A 14,876-nucleotide genomic window follows, 5' to 3' on the forward strand; every position below is an offset into this window, starting at 1 on the left:
AGACACGGTATACTCTCGACAGGATAAGAAGCGGAAGCGCGAGTCCCGGTCCAAAAGAAAGTAAAGCTAAATTTAAGTTATAAAACCAGCGAAATTCAAAGTCGCTATTAACCCGGAATAAAACCCCGTAAAACGAAACCATTTTCCTCACACTAGTATTAGGTGCCATTATCAACTGATGGACGATCATCTTGAAATGACAGTCCGTGACGTTATTAAGACAACAAATGAAAATTTTTAATCGTAGCCTGGAAGATGTGGTAATCACGTGATGTGGATACAATAAAACATGTACATGTACGTACATACATGTCCAACAGGAAATGGATGATTGGATATGATCCAAAAGTCTAGCCCCTCGTTGTGGGTGAGGGTGAGGGGGAAAATATAAAAATAATAACTATTTGTTCGTGAAATTTAAGCGCGAACTCGTCATCCTCATGGTAATCCACGGCAAGACCTTGTTCCTGAATCTTCCTCCATACTGCTTGGGACAAGTGGTAAAAGCAGTATTTGATATCCACATTAGGAAAGATTTCTGAAGCTGCATTTGAAGCTGCCCTTTCCATGTCCATCAAAAATGTTTCTGGATTTGCATTGGGAATTAATTGTCTTATGGTGGTGAAAAGCCGAGCGTAGGTCTCCTGAGTTTTGTTTGGTAGCAACGCATAAATACATGCAGTCACAGAGTCATTCAGCAAGACATGGATGGTGAACAACTGGAAGAAGATGAGCGGAACTGTTTTAAAAGTGCCATCAGCAAACCAATGTTCACAATACGCCAAAAGTTCCAGATTCCTTTGCGTACAAAATATCAGAATGCGATTTGGATTGCCGACTCCACTATCGAACTGCAGGAACAATTCTCCTCGAAGAGTTCGAGTATACCGTTCAGGAATCTCCATGTTCATGGCATTTTGTGGCTGTGGTTCAGGTTGCGCCGACGTTTGTCGTTGCATTCGCAGAGCTCTCCTCATATTGGCAATATTCGGTAGCAGCACAGCAGCCCCTTCACCAAGGTTACCAACATTCTCTGTCAAGACCTGCTGGATTGTCTCTTGTGTGGTTTGGACACGTGCTTTCATCTGCTGCTGCACCCTCTGCGCTTGGACAGCAGGTCGGTTTGGGGCATGTGTATGCTGATTCATGGCCTTTACTACATGTAGACCATCTGTCGTTACTCTGGCTTTACATTTGGATCTCTGTTCGCAAATCCACGAAGTGCGGTTTCCTGCCAGCAGTTTCTGTCTTGTGTATACGTAACCGTCGTACACCAGCTTATCTTTTCCTCGCTCGGATGTTATAAATTCAGCCATGATTCCAGTTGTATCAGCATCGGTCACTTTGAAGAGAATGAGGAACTTCCCACACTGAGGGTTGTTATAATACCACCTGACACTTTGAGCAAGCAATTAGACTTAGAGCCAAGAAACCAAAGGTTGAGAAGAACCTTGTCTCTGTTACGTCTGGACTTTTTGTGGGAATTTTAGAAGACCTCTTCTTAATTGCACCCAGGTAAAACTGGATATGCAGATAACACTTCCATGATGCAATTAAGAGCCAGTTTTTATAAGAATCAGGCAAGATCCTATTAGAGGGTGATTCATGACCCTCTCAGATTTCTTCTAAAATTTTTATATTGGTAGATATATGTTAATAACGGACGGAAATCACATTTTCTATCCTCAATAGGGTCCGCTTTTTTTTTAGGGGCCCCTGGAATATTGGGGTCAAAATGGGCCTAAATGGCAAAATAACCAAAATGTGGTTTTCAAATGCTGGTATTTCTGTGCGCCCTTAGTGAGCCACAGAGATTTCCATGCGTGTAAGTCTATTGGGTATTGACTTTCAGAAAATGTGAAAATTTTGGCGGCTGACTTAGGGCGCAGCCCATAGGTGGCGCTGCAAAACGCGACATTTCGAAATTACACACACCTTCAGAGAGGTTCTGTGGTTTGCGCCCTAAGTCAGCCAGGGTGTTTCATGCGTTTTATGATACATTAGCACCTACTGCTTTGATTTAAAGGAAATTTACGGCGGCTGACTTTGGGCGCACAAGTATAGGGGGCGCTTTTTGCCGCCAAAAGGTGAAATTACCACCTTTTCGCACAACAAGTTCTCCATGCGCCCTAAGTCAAAATTGATCAAATATAGCTCAAATGGTCCCCCAGCATCTCTAGTACCAGTGGTTAGGAGGGTTTCATGGCTGGTTTGCGTATTAACCCTTTTTGCACCGTTTTTTGTCAGGACACTAGACAAAAAGGCCAAAAATGGTAAACTGTGAACTTTCTCCGATATTCATGAAACTTACAGGATAACTTCCTTACGTTAAAGAAAGTATTTTTTGTGAGTTTTAGGTCAAGGTGGCAAGCTACTTGGTGGCAAAATTGAAATTTGACAGAAAAAGGAGCAATTTGACCTTTATATCATGAACCGTTTATTCAAAATCAAAAGTATTCAAAAATTACCATGAAATCACCGGTATCTCAGAAACTTAAACACTTTTACAATGAATATGGTGTAAAACTTCACCAATATTTAAATGTCAGCAGAAATTTAGCAAATTACTATCAAAATAGTTAGTATGCCATTAGGGCCAAACTGTCCAACTGGATCATCACATCTAAACAGTGAACTACAGTTTATATAGTTTCATGTTCTGGTCATCTTTCTTTGAGAATATGTAATGTCCACGGCGATCAATGGATGGTGCTGATAATCTAGCGCGAATGTCATCCTTGTCCTGCCAAGATGCATGTTCATCATCAAGCCATCCAAAATACAATCCTGCAATACAGAAAATTACCAGCTAATATTACTGACATGTATACTATCAAACTATGGGCATATGGTTGAAAAATATGTCGTATTTTAGATTTCCATTGGGGAAGAATCATCCATCACGATTCCATAATTACCTGTTCGTCTCATGTATTTTATGTGGCAAAGTTCGCCATCAACAGCTTGTACCATCCCAACATATGCCTTCTCTCCACACTGTATGATTGCGTAATCTCCTGCATGGTACTCCATCCCCCATGTTTTCTTCGTGAAAATCGTTGATCAACTCATCAACTATGATATGTTGCTCTGCTTGAAGATCAGATTCCTGGAGGTAAAACATCGATGTAGAATCTTTTTCAGTAAAAAGAAAATTGTCGAGGATATTGTTTCACTCAAATCGGATGGAATTGATGTCACCTGAACACTTTCTAACTCTTCATCAATCTGCTCATTCCCTTCATCCTCATTGTCACTACCATCATCAGTTGGGTCAGCTTCTGGGATTTCAAGTGTTCCACCTCGTTTCTTCTTGGCCATAAATTGAGAGAACTGTGATATAACTTGATCTCTTGCTAAGTATTCTTCTGGTGAAAACATCTTTGCGCCTTGTGCATCCTTTGCAGATCGCATCAGTTTGACAACGTTCTCAGCAGTGGTCTTTTTCCCTGTCGTCTCTCACTAAAACTGGTACTTTTGCTTTATAGTTCCAATATTGCCACCAAATGGCAGCCTACAACAAAAGTGGCTTGCTGCATTCCACAGAAACTTTAATAACACCTTTCTCAGTGCAAAAGGAGCTAATCCTGTAAGTTTTATGAATATCGGAGAAAGTTTACAAAATTCCATTTTCAGCCTTTTCGCGTAGTGACCCGACAAAAAACGGTGCAAAAAGGGTTAATACGCAAACCAGCCATCAAACCCTCCTAACCACTGGTACTAGAGATGCTGGGTTACTAGTTGAGCTATGTTTGATCAGTTTTGACTTAGGGCGCATGGAGAACTTGCTGTGCGAAAAGGTGGTAATTTCACCTTTCGGCGGCAAAAAGCGCCCCCTATACTTGTGCGCCCAAAGTCAGCCGCCGTAAATTTCCTTTAAATCAAAGCAGTAGGTGCTAATGTATCATAATACGCATGAAACACCCTGGCTGACTTAGGGCGCAAACCACACAACCTCTCTGAAGGTGTGTGTAATTTCGAAATGTCGCGTTTTGCAGCGCCACCTATGGGCTGCGCCCTAAGTCAGCCGCCAAAATTTTCACATTTTCTGAAAGTCAATACCCAATAGACTTACACGCATGGAAATCTCTGTGGCTCACTAAGGGCGCACAGAAATACCAGCATTTGAAAACCACATTTTGGTTATTTTGCCATTTAGGCCCATTTTGACCCCAATATTCCAGGGGCCCCTAAAAAAAAAGCGGACCCTATTGAGGATAGAAAATGTGATTTCCGTCCGTTATTAACATATATCTACCAATAAAAAAATTTAGGAACAAATCTGAGAGGGTCATGAATCACCACCTGCCTGACTCTTATAAAAACTGGCTCTTAATAAGAAAATGGCTTCTTGTGGACTGGGAACAAAGGAGTCGGTCTAAAATTATCCAATTGTCCTTTAATTGCCAATAAATAGCTCCAAAACATTAAATGAGCAGTTGAATAAAGGACACTAATGAACAATCTCCTTTATTAAGGTGATAATTCAATTATTTGAATGGCAATTAAGGGACAGTTGGATATTTAGAGTGCACAGACTAATTCTTGTTAATTGCATCATGGAAGTGTTTTATCTTAATCCCCAGTTTTTACTGGGTGCAATTAAGAAAAGATCTTCTTCTAAACTTCAGACCTGCTCTTCTCAACTTTTGAAGCATTGTTTTAATATTGGCAATTACTGTAAAATTGTGTACAAGATGCTTGGATAACTCAACCTTCATAGTTTGGTTTTTGGGAGAATAACAAGTCCGACATTTACTGAATCGTGGTGCGGAATTGTGGAAAGAAGGTCCAATTCACGGAAGAGTAGGTTTTCCTAGATGTTTCAAAAAAATTAAAACATTCACCGAAATCACTGTTCAGTTGATAAGATGGCAAAAGAAAAGAAACGCAATAGCATTTTCAACATGGCGATCAAATAAAATATTTCGCATGCCTACCTCTACTTACTATGAAAATAGTGGGGTAGGCAACTAGCTAGTAGGATAGTAAAGAGAGATGTTACACTGAATGAGAAAAGTCGAAAGTAGTAGTTATTACTACAGTCCATTCCACAAGACTTAAGAGTCTTAGAAAGTAAAGTCAGAAACTTTCAACTTTGAAAAATTTTCTGGGGACGAATTATCCTCGGGGACGAATTTTCCTAGGGGACGAATTATCCTTGGGGACGAATTATCCTTGGGGACGAATTATCCTTGGGGACGAATTATCTTGGGACGAATTTTCCTAGGGGACGAATTATCCTCGTGGACGAATTTTCCTCGGGGACGAATTATCCATGGACGAATTTTCCTTGGGGATAAATTTTCCGGGGACGAATTTGCGGGGACGAGTTTTCTGGGGACGAATTTTCCGGGGACGAATTTTCCTGTAACCGGAGAATCCGTGAGAGCCAACTAATAAAGAACTCTTGCTTAGGCCTAATAAGAGCTGTGCTCATTTTCAATCTCCTGAAATATGCATTTTAAAAGAGTTCTGAAAATGTTCATGCTGCAAAAACAGTCTAATGTATAGAAATGTCAGAGTTTATTATAGATCTTAGAATTCGCATCACTTTTTCTGTGTAGTTTTGTGTTGTTTCGAAGCTCCTCTACCTCCTCTAGCACTTGCACTAGCAGCTGGCTCTTCCCCCCTGTCAGCATCCTGATCCTGATGTTCATTGTATGGCATGTATGGGGAGTTGCGGAGAATGTTTTCAACATGTCTGGAAAAAAATAAGTTCTGGTTAAGCTAGGTAATGAAAACTTGTCCAAAATGCCAAATTGGTTCAGCTGCCCATGCTATGAAAAGTGCTTTAGGCACGTGTAAAGTGCTTGAAGGAAACTGAAATCATTTGGATTTTTAGCATTATGAATCTGGTGTCAAAATTGATAACTTTGATAGACATCATTATTTCTGTTGGGTTTTTGTTCGGAATGACATTGATATAGTGAACTTGATGAGTATTTACCGTTCTTTGTTTGCTATCTTCGATAAATATGTATCTGGTATTGCCTCTTGTAAGGTCCCTTGGTTTTCCAATTCCCATCATTCCCACTTCCCAACCTACGGTACATTCCCATTTTGTTTCATTTTGAAAGATGTATTTTAAAATCATTCCCTCTTCCCATCCTTCCCTATGTTTTTTCTGAGTTTTTTTGGACTGAACAACAAAGTCAAATCACTGCTAGTTCCCATCATTCCCTATTCCCAATCTAAATTTCACATAGGTTTATGAACGAACAATTCAATAAAAAAGGATTTTGATTTTGCTGGTAGCTACATAAGTGAAGTACCATTATCAATTCCCATATTTCTGGCTACTTACTGTACTTGATCCACTAGTTTATTCTGCTGTTACTCACGTAATTCTTTAATTAAAGATGCAGAAAATTTTTTGAGCTGATCGGCGTCAGCCTCCATGGACGCTGCCATTTTGGTTGAGCGATGTGCGCCTGCGCACAAGCATTACCTCAGTTTCAATTGGCCGGCGCGCGTGATTTTTTTTCCCAAACAGGATAACAGTTACTTATGTTTCGACCAATCAAATTCGACGTGACGTTACAGAAACTTGGTGGGGACTTGGCGCAGTGGAAAGACTACCGGGTATTGATTTTATCAAGCAATTGTGTCAAATGAGCGCAGGTTCGAATCCCGCCTGGGATTTTTTTATTTCTTTTTCTTTTTTTTCTCTCAAATTATATGGTCCTAATAGCGTTTTTTCTCAATATTTTTATTAAATAAATATAAACTTTTAATAAAAATATGCCGTGTAGTCCATCCATTGTTTGTCTGCATAGTTTAGGGCTCTGGAGGGCAAACTGCTTCTCAGATTTCTTTGAAATTTGGTTTTTATTGATCTTTGCCTCGTGACCAAGCATAATTTCTTCATTTTTAAGTTACCATGGTAACGAAAGAAATACTCTGGTCTTGGAGGAGTATTTTTCCTCCATGCTTTGGTAGACCACAGAGTTGTCCTGACGACAGAGTTCAAATTGGTTGAAATCAATTAATTTTGTACCAGAATCAGTCCCCTGGTGCATCCTGCTAACAAAGTTGTCCTTTGAGAGAAGTTTCACTGTTGACATAGGATTTGGTTAGATGTACAATGTGGGAAGACAAACCATGTTGATGTCCTGATTGTCTTTCGTCCTTACAATACTCCTTGGTGTCAATTCAGTGCCAAATGGAGTGGAGTCGCTTAAAGTCCACAATTCAAGCTAACCTCAAACATCCTATTTTTGTTAGATTATGATAATGAAATACTCATATTAATGAAATATCCATCAAACATTTCAAAAGGTAACCTCGATCCACCCAAAAACAAGCTTTTAATCGCCGCTGGGAGCCCGTTTCCGAAGAAAACAATTATCTAGGTCATTATGCAAATTCGCCCTGAGCTGACCGGAGGTGACGTATTACTAGGGACACAATGAGGATATAGGAACTGGGTCAGTCTATTCAACGTGTTCAATGCATGTCAAGTTGAACAATGAGCGACACAGATTCCACAATATCTTCGGATCTGAGTGACTTTGATGTCTGGCCAGAGTGTGAAGAAGGTGCCGAAGGTACAGAAGAGAACGTGGAGGAAGGCGATTGGGCAATTCAGCCATACATGTTCGAACCAGAGGCGGAGGAGGAAGAGGAACATTCCGACGCTGCTGATGAAGAAATGGCTGGTGATGACGGAGCCGGAGCGGCTCTCGTTGATCACACAGTTGTGGAAAACTGGTGAGTTTGAAACCCTATCCAATGTGTCGATATCATGCCTATGCCTATGCCTTAGGGCTATGGCCCAGCCTACCTTACGAAGTCACGATAGGCTGCTCTGCTTCAGGCCTACAGACAATTTTGACTCGATGGGACGAAACTGGCCTAGGCCGGTAGGCCATGCCCATGTATGTAGGCCTGCATCATGTACATCGCGATGTGCATGCCATAGGCCTACTTGGAATGTAGCAGGCCCTGTTATTTTCACTGAAGTACTCTCTTTTCAGGTGCACCTGTGGCTCCTGCCAAGTTCTACCTACAAGGGGCGAGTGTGTTTGTTGTCGGCAGGTCGCAGAGTTCGGAGAGAAGATGGAGGGGCTGGAGTGTTTCACACGCCATGAAGACTTTGCCAACGCCTGCCTGAATAGGACAGTTTTAGAAATTGCCTGGTTGCAGTATCGACAGCAGTATGGCAAGCAAGCCTACGATGGGCCACTCTTTAAAAAGTTGCGACATGTTGCCTACAGGCAAGTTGTCAGGTGGACCTACGGTTACCTCGGGAAAGACATTCGGGTCGTGATCCCTTCCTGTGTTGTTTGTAACATTCGTGCTGTGTTCCCTGCTCCTGGACTGGAGGAAAATGCCTATTATCAGGGATTTGTTGATGGACAGTAATGGCAGGATTGTAAAATTTGTGAATTACCATGCAGAATTAATATAAAAGAAAGAATACATAGTATTATGCTAACATTTCTTAGAAACACTTTATTTATTCACTTACAATGAATCCAGGTATAAAAAATGGTTTCATCTGACTACACCCCCTTCCCCTCTCAACCCACCCCACCCCAAAATGATGCTATGATACATTAGAAACACAAGACTTCGTCCAACAAGTCCATAGCTCAACCCCTCCCTTCTACACAGTCGGAGCGGAAAAAGTAGCTGGATAATATTTCCAAAAATTATGAGGCTGCCGCTTTATATTGATTAATATGGAGCAGCGAACAACATCCAATGCGCAGGATGATAGGTGGAAGACTGACCACATTAACAGTTTAATGTCCTTAACAGTTTAATGTCAGTTTAATTTTTCTTGAAGCGTTGTGCAAGGCATTTTGCTGCATCTTGATGGCTTCTTCTTTGGGTGGCCTTTCAAACCGTGAACAAAGAGGTGCAGGAGTGTCTCCCTTGTCAATCGTGTAGTCATGCCCAGTCAAAACCAGCCTCTTGACTTCCTCCTCAAACTTATCAACATAACCTGAAATAAAAGACGATTATGAATATAGATATACTGGTAATCCTTTTTTACCACTTCTGTTTCTCCATGCATTAACCATGCAAAAGAAGATCATGTACTACACAGCAAAGGGCATGTTTCAATATTATGTTCGCATGACATAGTCAGGCGCAGTGGCACCCATGAATTATCTTGTCATTTAACAAAATACATGTATATTGACTGAACTGAAACTACTTGCCAAATGTCGGTGCCCCTGATCTTGACGTCACAATATGATTTCCATATCGGTTCTTTGGATGACGAACAGAAAACCGAAGTTGGCCATCCTTATTCTGGTGCTGCTTCCTCCCAGCATTCTCATTGAAATGCAACGCAGCAATCTCTAGCCTGGAAATAAACACAGTAAACTAATTTAACTCTATGGAAATGGATATTCTACAGCTCATGATCATTCAAGTTGGTTCCCTTTAAAATGTGCCTTCCTTCACCAGCATGGTGATGTTTTGGTGTTATGTCGTCATGCTGTAATGAACAGCGTTGATACAATTATCATCGTACCTGCTTTTCATCCCATTGTATCCGAAATGGTACATCTTTGGGGCGAAGTGTAGAAGGCTGCTATGGTATCCCTCCAAACCAGATGTCTGGCCATCCGAGCTGAGCTTTGAGATTGAATGTAGAAGGTTCTTGTTGAGAAGCAGAGCACACACCTTGTCGTATTCTTCTGTTCCTAGAAGACAAAAACCGTAGAGGAGTACCAAAGTAACTTCCGATTGATTTAACAATTCAAACACAGTGTTTTCATACACAAATATGTTTGGAAACACAATTTCTAGCTTAATTCCATGAATACAGCAACCATTATTGGGGTAAAGGGTAAGGGCATGCACATACTCACCTTTCTTAAACCACTGCCTTCGAATACAACTGTGGATACACTTGGGGAACAGTTCGTTTTCTTCGTGCGTGTGGACGCCGGCTATATGGTTCACTATTGATCTCCACTTGGCCAAGATCAATGATTGGTCGTTATTGCTGGTCATGGCACACCAGTACAAGTGATTGATAATACTTTTCAGCCATTTGTTGACCAGCTGAAACCGCCTGTTCATGGTTATGGGCTTGAGTCTTTTCCTCAGTCCTGGAAGTATAGTATTGTATAATGTGAACTTTCCTAGATGACAGACAGGAGTGTCGTATGGTTTAACTAAATGAACTAGACACAATTTTGCGATAGAGATAACTTCTATAGTGCGTCCGGAAAAAAAACCCCAAATACTTCATCATTTTTCTGTGGGTAGTTTTTTTCCGCACGCACTGTATACTATAAAATTCATAAGTTAATCGAAGTTACCTAAAAGTAAAGGTTGACGACTGGAATCTTGTTGATCATTTCTTAATGCCACATCCAAAAGAGTTAACATGAGAACCGACGGAATTGGGAAATGAGAAACAAGATTATATTTGTTGAGACAAAAAGGCAGTGTGTGCAAATCACAGCACTGATAGTGGTACTCACCTTTAGCAACATGCCACACATCAAAATAATGCCTTATGGTGTCCGATTGTTCCTCTCTCAACCACTTCTCCACTGATTTGTGGCCATCAGTTGTTAATTCTATCTTAACTTGTGGGGCGTATGCTTTCACTTCATTGACACATCGGGACAGGCCCTCCAGTTCCATGTGATAGGAGTTCTTAACCTCAGTGGACTGCAAAATAATGAGGCACATGAAAAACTGAAGTGATATGAACGTCTGTAACCGAAATCCGGCCTTCTGCTCCGAAATGGCCGCAGTTGTAGCAGATTTGGAACAGCTCCAAAAGCTTGGACACTGAAACTGCACACATACCCTCGGTCAGGGATGAGGATGCTCGCTTATTGTTGGCATCACTGAAATGGATTTAAGAAAAATAAGTATCTCTTTAGATACTAAAGATCTGTTGACATAATTTACATTTACTAGTATGAAAACTCAAACCCTTTCCAACAAGGTACTACATTCCTCTTGCTCTATAACAAAGGTTTAATGCAACTTATGCAGGCCTACTGCAAACCTTGCACATCGTGCTATGAAACATACCTAGCAGATGCAACACTTTCCAAAGACAAATTTGGATTCCAGAGGGGTCCTTGGTTTCATCATCCACAAATGACAAAGAATGCTTTGCCAAGGGCTCAGTCTCCTCATCGTTACTTGAATCAGAACGCTTCCTCTTGTATTTTGGCTGAGGGGTAGATGCAGCTTCAGGCGTACTTGGTACCTCCATGATCGACACTGAAGTGTGGGTGAGGTCAGGTTGAAAATTAGTGGTCTGCGTTTCCTTTGACCGATATGGCATCCGGACTTGATGTCCCCTCGAAACCATTTCTGCTGGAGGAATGCTGACAACATAAACTGCAAGAAGAGTGGGTCAATAGATAAATGGGTTCAAATGAATGTCAACATTTTTGTCACGTGGCATTGCACATCACAGCATCATAGGAAGTACTTGGGTACACCCAGTTTAGGATATTGAAGAAAAACTCAGTTTAGGATATTGAAGGAAAAAAAACTCACTTTCAGACCTTGTTAGTCGAATGCTTGTTAATTTGGGACTGGGCGCTACGGGGCAGGCGTGGCAGGCACCTCGAAATCAATCTGAGGGTCACTATCACAGCAGTTGGAGTCATCATCACTCTTAGTCATTGATTGTTCAGGTTGCAGTTGGTTTAAGTTGGCAATGGCTTCATTAACAGTCTGCATTGAAAAGAAAGGAAATGGTACTTATTAGTAAACAGCATAAATCCAATAATCTACCTCGGTCAAACACCTTCCTTGACTGGGTCTACAAATGTATCATGACAACGGTACATTAATGCTGATGACAGTCAACAAGTACTATAGGTACTGTTTTACATACCCGTTTGCGTGCCCTTATCGATGCTGCTGCTCGACCTACATTCTGCTCACTTCTTCTGGGAGTGGCAGGGCCAGGGACAGGGTCAGGGGCGCCAAGGCCAGGAATAGGATAAAGGATTGTTGGTACTGCATCAGGCTTTCTTCTAGGAGGTCTGGAAACCAAAAATCACAACTGGTAGGTTGTCAATCCCAAATTAAACAAAGCCAAATATTTACGGGCCATATAGTCTGATGGCTTCTATGTCCAATCAAATCTTGTGCGTGCTAGGCATGGCTAGGCAAGGCATTTATATGATGAGTTGATGAGTTGGGCCATGCAGCAATGCATGTCATGAATGACACATGTAGGCTATGATGTTGATGGAATGTCAGCTGTCATGCTATCACATGTATCAGATGCTCAACGCACCAGACGCCAACCAGGACCCAGAGCCACCAAAAAGGAATGCATAGTGGGACCTTAGCTTCTCGGGCGGCCTAGTACAAGTCCAAACAACCCATGCAGTCCCTTGAAACCGAACCCAGTTACAGGAAAGGCTATTGTTAAACTGCCCGAAATTAGGTACGAAGCGATCTTTCCGGATATTGAAACTTCTTTACAAGTGGGCAAAAACGTCTTTCTTTACCTGTTTACATTCGAAATTACGAATCCTCAGTTGTTTGAAGACAAGAAAGATGAGTTAACTAACGTTTTTGTATGGTAGTCCGCCTCAATGGCACATTCCAAGGAAGGAATATCCACAAAACAATCTTCCGTGAAGTGCCGGTTGCATACAACTGTGGACGTATTGCCAGGCTCAGGCTCGACGAAGTTCAGCCTCGAACGTTGAACAAACTTGACCCATTTTTTACGAACTGCCTTATCTTTTGGAAAAGGGAACGTTGAAATGCCGAGTTTACTGTCGGTCCGATTCTTGCATTTGCCGACAACACAATAATTTGGCATTTCTTAAGGATGATGGGATCGCGAAGAGGATCTAGAAGCAACATGAGCAATGTCCGCATTCCCGAACATGTCTCCCTAGTAATACGTCAGGACCCGAAGATGTCCGAAAATACCCGAAGACATTTATTTTTAGCGGCCGATGGATTATCGTGCTACAAAGTACTCGATTAAACTAAGTTCGAGCACAATATTTTTGAATTTAGTGTTTTTTTCTCATTGATGTGATCATATAATTGAAGTGGTCGACTTATATTTTGCTTGAATTGTGGACTTTAAATCAAGACGGTATCATCTGTGGTGGGATGCTCTCGCTTATTCAGAAAGCTGTTATTAGTATGCGCCTCCACTTATTCCTCCTTGTTAGAAACAGTTCAAAGACCAAAGGGTTTCGTCATAGACAGGACCCTGGCCGTTGACAAGGATAATACCAGAAATAGATATTCGTCGGTATTTTAGAACGCTCCTTTATTTTGGGGTTAAGGAGGCCTTCTGTGAGGACGCCTTAATTCAAGGCCGCCTCCTGTAAGGCGTCCTTATCCAAGATCAATTTTAGAACCTTCCTCGACTCGTCCTTTATTGGAGGAGTTCCTTCAGTTAAAGGTAGCCTTTGAGGCGTCCTTTCGCAAGGAAATCCTCACTCGAGGTCGACCTCAATGTTTCCTGGGCTGGCGAACAATGCCGTGATCTGATGTAACAAGTAATTCATTGCGGTTGGTTTATTGCGCTTGGTTCTGAAGGTTAAAATAAAAGCCCGTCCCGTCGCTCCAAGTGCACCAGAGGCCCCATTACGGCTGAAATTATGGACGACTCAAGACGTACTGAAGCCAAGAAACGGAGGACTTTTTCGGATATCGAGAGAAATGTGCTGCTCGAACTTATCGAAAAAGAAAAGTGTGTTGTCGAACTGAAGCAGAACACATCGGGTGTATTAAAAGCCAAGAATCAGGCCTGGGATCGGATCGTAGATGGGTTCAATCAACAGAAAGGATTGGAACCGTCCAATGTGAAGGCACTCAAGAAACTGTGGGACAACACGAAAGCCAAGGCAAAGAAGGACGTCAGCAAAGAAAAGAAAGATCGGTACCGGACAGGTGGAGGTCCCGCTGATCCTGCCGCCAAGGCAGATGACGCATCCCACCTTGTGACATCAATTTGCAGTGACGTATTACGACCCTTGGATAACGAATTTGACGATGATGCGGGATACCATGGACAAGGTTTATTTTTCAATGGTAAAATGCACCATCACGTAGACAGAAAAGCAGTTTGCCTCATGTCGTTCCGAATGTGACGAGGGCTACCCCACCAACAAGTATTTTAACTTACTCTAGTTTCACTTCCATAACACTACCGGTACTGGTAAAAATAACCAGAAATGTCAGATTCAGAACGTTTCGTGACTCCCATTTCTTTCAGGAATGTTGTTGAAATAAACGCTCAATACGACAGTTGACGGCAGTTATTAAGTAAAGTTATAGAAGTGAAAAGAGAGAGTTTAGCTGTAAAGTAATAGAGATGGTGCACATGTAAATATGACATTCAAACAGGCCTATCCTCACTGGCAGCATAAAACCATTTGATGTTCTGTGATTTAAATTACGTTAAGATCATCATTTCGCTGCATTTGTTTTATAAAATTATCCTATTTTTGGTTTTACATGTCCACAAGAAACCGGGGTTCAACGAGCTGCCACTGCGACGATAACGCTGAAGGATGTTGAGGAAGAGGGGTTTTCTGAACCAAAGCAGTCCACATCGACAGTCAAACCTGGATCGCAGGGGAAAGCCAAACGGAAATATGTGGAAGCAACAGACAGTCCAACGTCATCATGCGCATTAGGCAAAGCAGTTCGCATGCAGGAGATCGAACACGAGCTGCAGGTTAAATGCTTGAAACAGCAAATAGAATTTCATCAGGAGGAACACCGAGAAAAAATGAAAGTCCTCAGAATGCAACAGCACTTCCTTGAAAGTCTCCAGGAGAAAACAAGTTCAACATCAAATGAGTCAAATCAAACGTATCCGTTGTATAACGTCTATCATCAGATGTAATAAATGATTAATTGAAATGTACCTGAATGTCTTTTGTCAT

At 41.6% G+C, this 14,876-nt stretch overlaps 3 protein-coding genes across 3 annotated transcripts; 1 reads left to right on the plus strand and 2 right to left on the minus strand.

Moving 5' to 3' along the window:
- Positions 1 to 350: 350 nt before the first annotated feature.
- On the minus strand, positions 351 to 1,316 carry LOC135501673 (uncharacterized). Its single transcript, XM_064793910.1, has one exon. It carries the CDS (start codon positions 1,314 to 1,316, stop codon positions 351 to 353), a length of 966 nt encoding a protein of 321 aa, XP_064649980.1.
- A 6,034-nt stretch (positions 1,317 to 7,350) lies between these two features.
- LOC135501815 (uncharacterized) lies at positions 7,351 to 8,391 on the plus strand. Its single transcript, XM_064794143.1, has 2 exons — positions 7,351 to 7,713; positions 7,980 to 8,391. Exons 1-2 carry the CDS (start codon positions 7,472 to 7,474, stop codon positions 8,365 to 8,367), a joined length of 630 nt encoding a protein of 209 aa, XP_064650213.1. The 5' UTR covers positions 7,351 to 7,471; the 3' UTR covers positions 8,368 to 8,391.
- A 368-nt stretch (positions 8,392 to 8,759) lies between these two features.
- On the minus strand, positions 8,760 to 9,629 carry LOC135501674 (uncharacterized). The gene is made up of 3 exons (XM_064793911.1): positions 9,494 to 9,629; positions 9,174 to 9,322; positions 8,760 to 8,953 (listed from the first exon to the last, which is right to left on the minus strand). The coding sequence occupies exons 1-3, from the start codon at positions 9,526 to 9,528 to the stop codon at positions 8,760 to 8,762; spliced, it is 378 nt and encodes a 125-aa protein (XP_064649981.1). The 5' UTR covers positions 9,529 to 9,629.
- Between the last annotated feature and the right edge of the window lie 5,247 nt (positions 9,630 to 14,876).

Source organism: Lineus longissimus, chromosome 17 (assembly GCF_910592395.1).
Source record: "Lineus longissimus chromosome 17, tnLinLong1.2, whole genome shotgun sequence".
Lineage (NCBI taxonomy): Eukaryota > Metazoa > Nemertea > Pilidiophora > Heteronemertea > Lineidae > Lineus > Lineus longissimus.

Excerpts from the sequence above, each read along its gene's own strand:
- LOC135501815 (XM_064794143.1), top strand. The coding sequence starts at position 7,472 with ATGAGCGACACAGATTCCACAATATCTTCGGATCTGAGTGACTTTGAT. Across the intron at positions 7,714-7,979 it reads CACACAGTTGTGGAAAACTG|GTGCACCTGTGGCTCCTGCC; the intron begins GTGAGTTTGAAA and ends CTCTCTTTTCAG.
- LOC135501673 (XM_064793910.1), bottom strand. The coding sequence starts at position 1,316 with ATGGCTGAATTTATAACATCCGAGCGAGGAAAAGATAAGCTGGTGTAC.
- LOC135501674 (XM_064793911.1), bottom strand. The coding sequence starts at position 9,528 with ATGTACCATTTCGGATACAATGGGATGAAAAGCAG. Across the intron at positions 9,323-9,493 it reads TACAATGGGATGAAAAGCAG|GCTAGAGATTGCTGCGTTGC; the intron begins GTACGATGATAA and ends GTTTATTTCCAG. Across the intron at positions 8,954-9,173 it reads ATCAGGGGCACCGACATTTG|GTTATGTTGATAAGTTTGAG; the intron begins GCAAGTAGTTTC and ends CTTTTATTTCAG.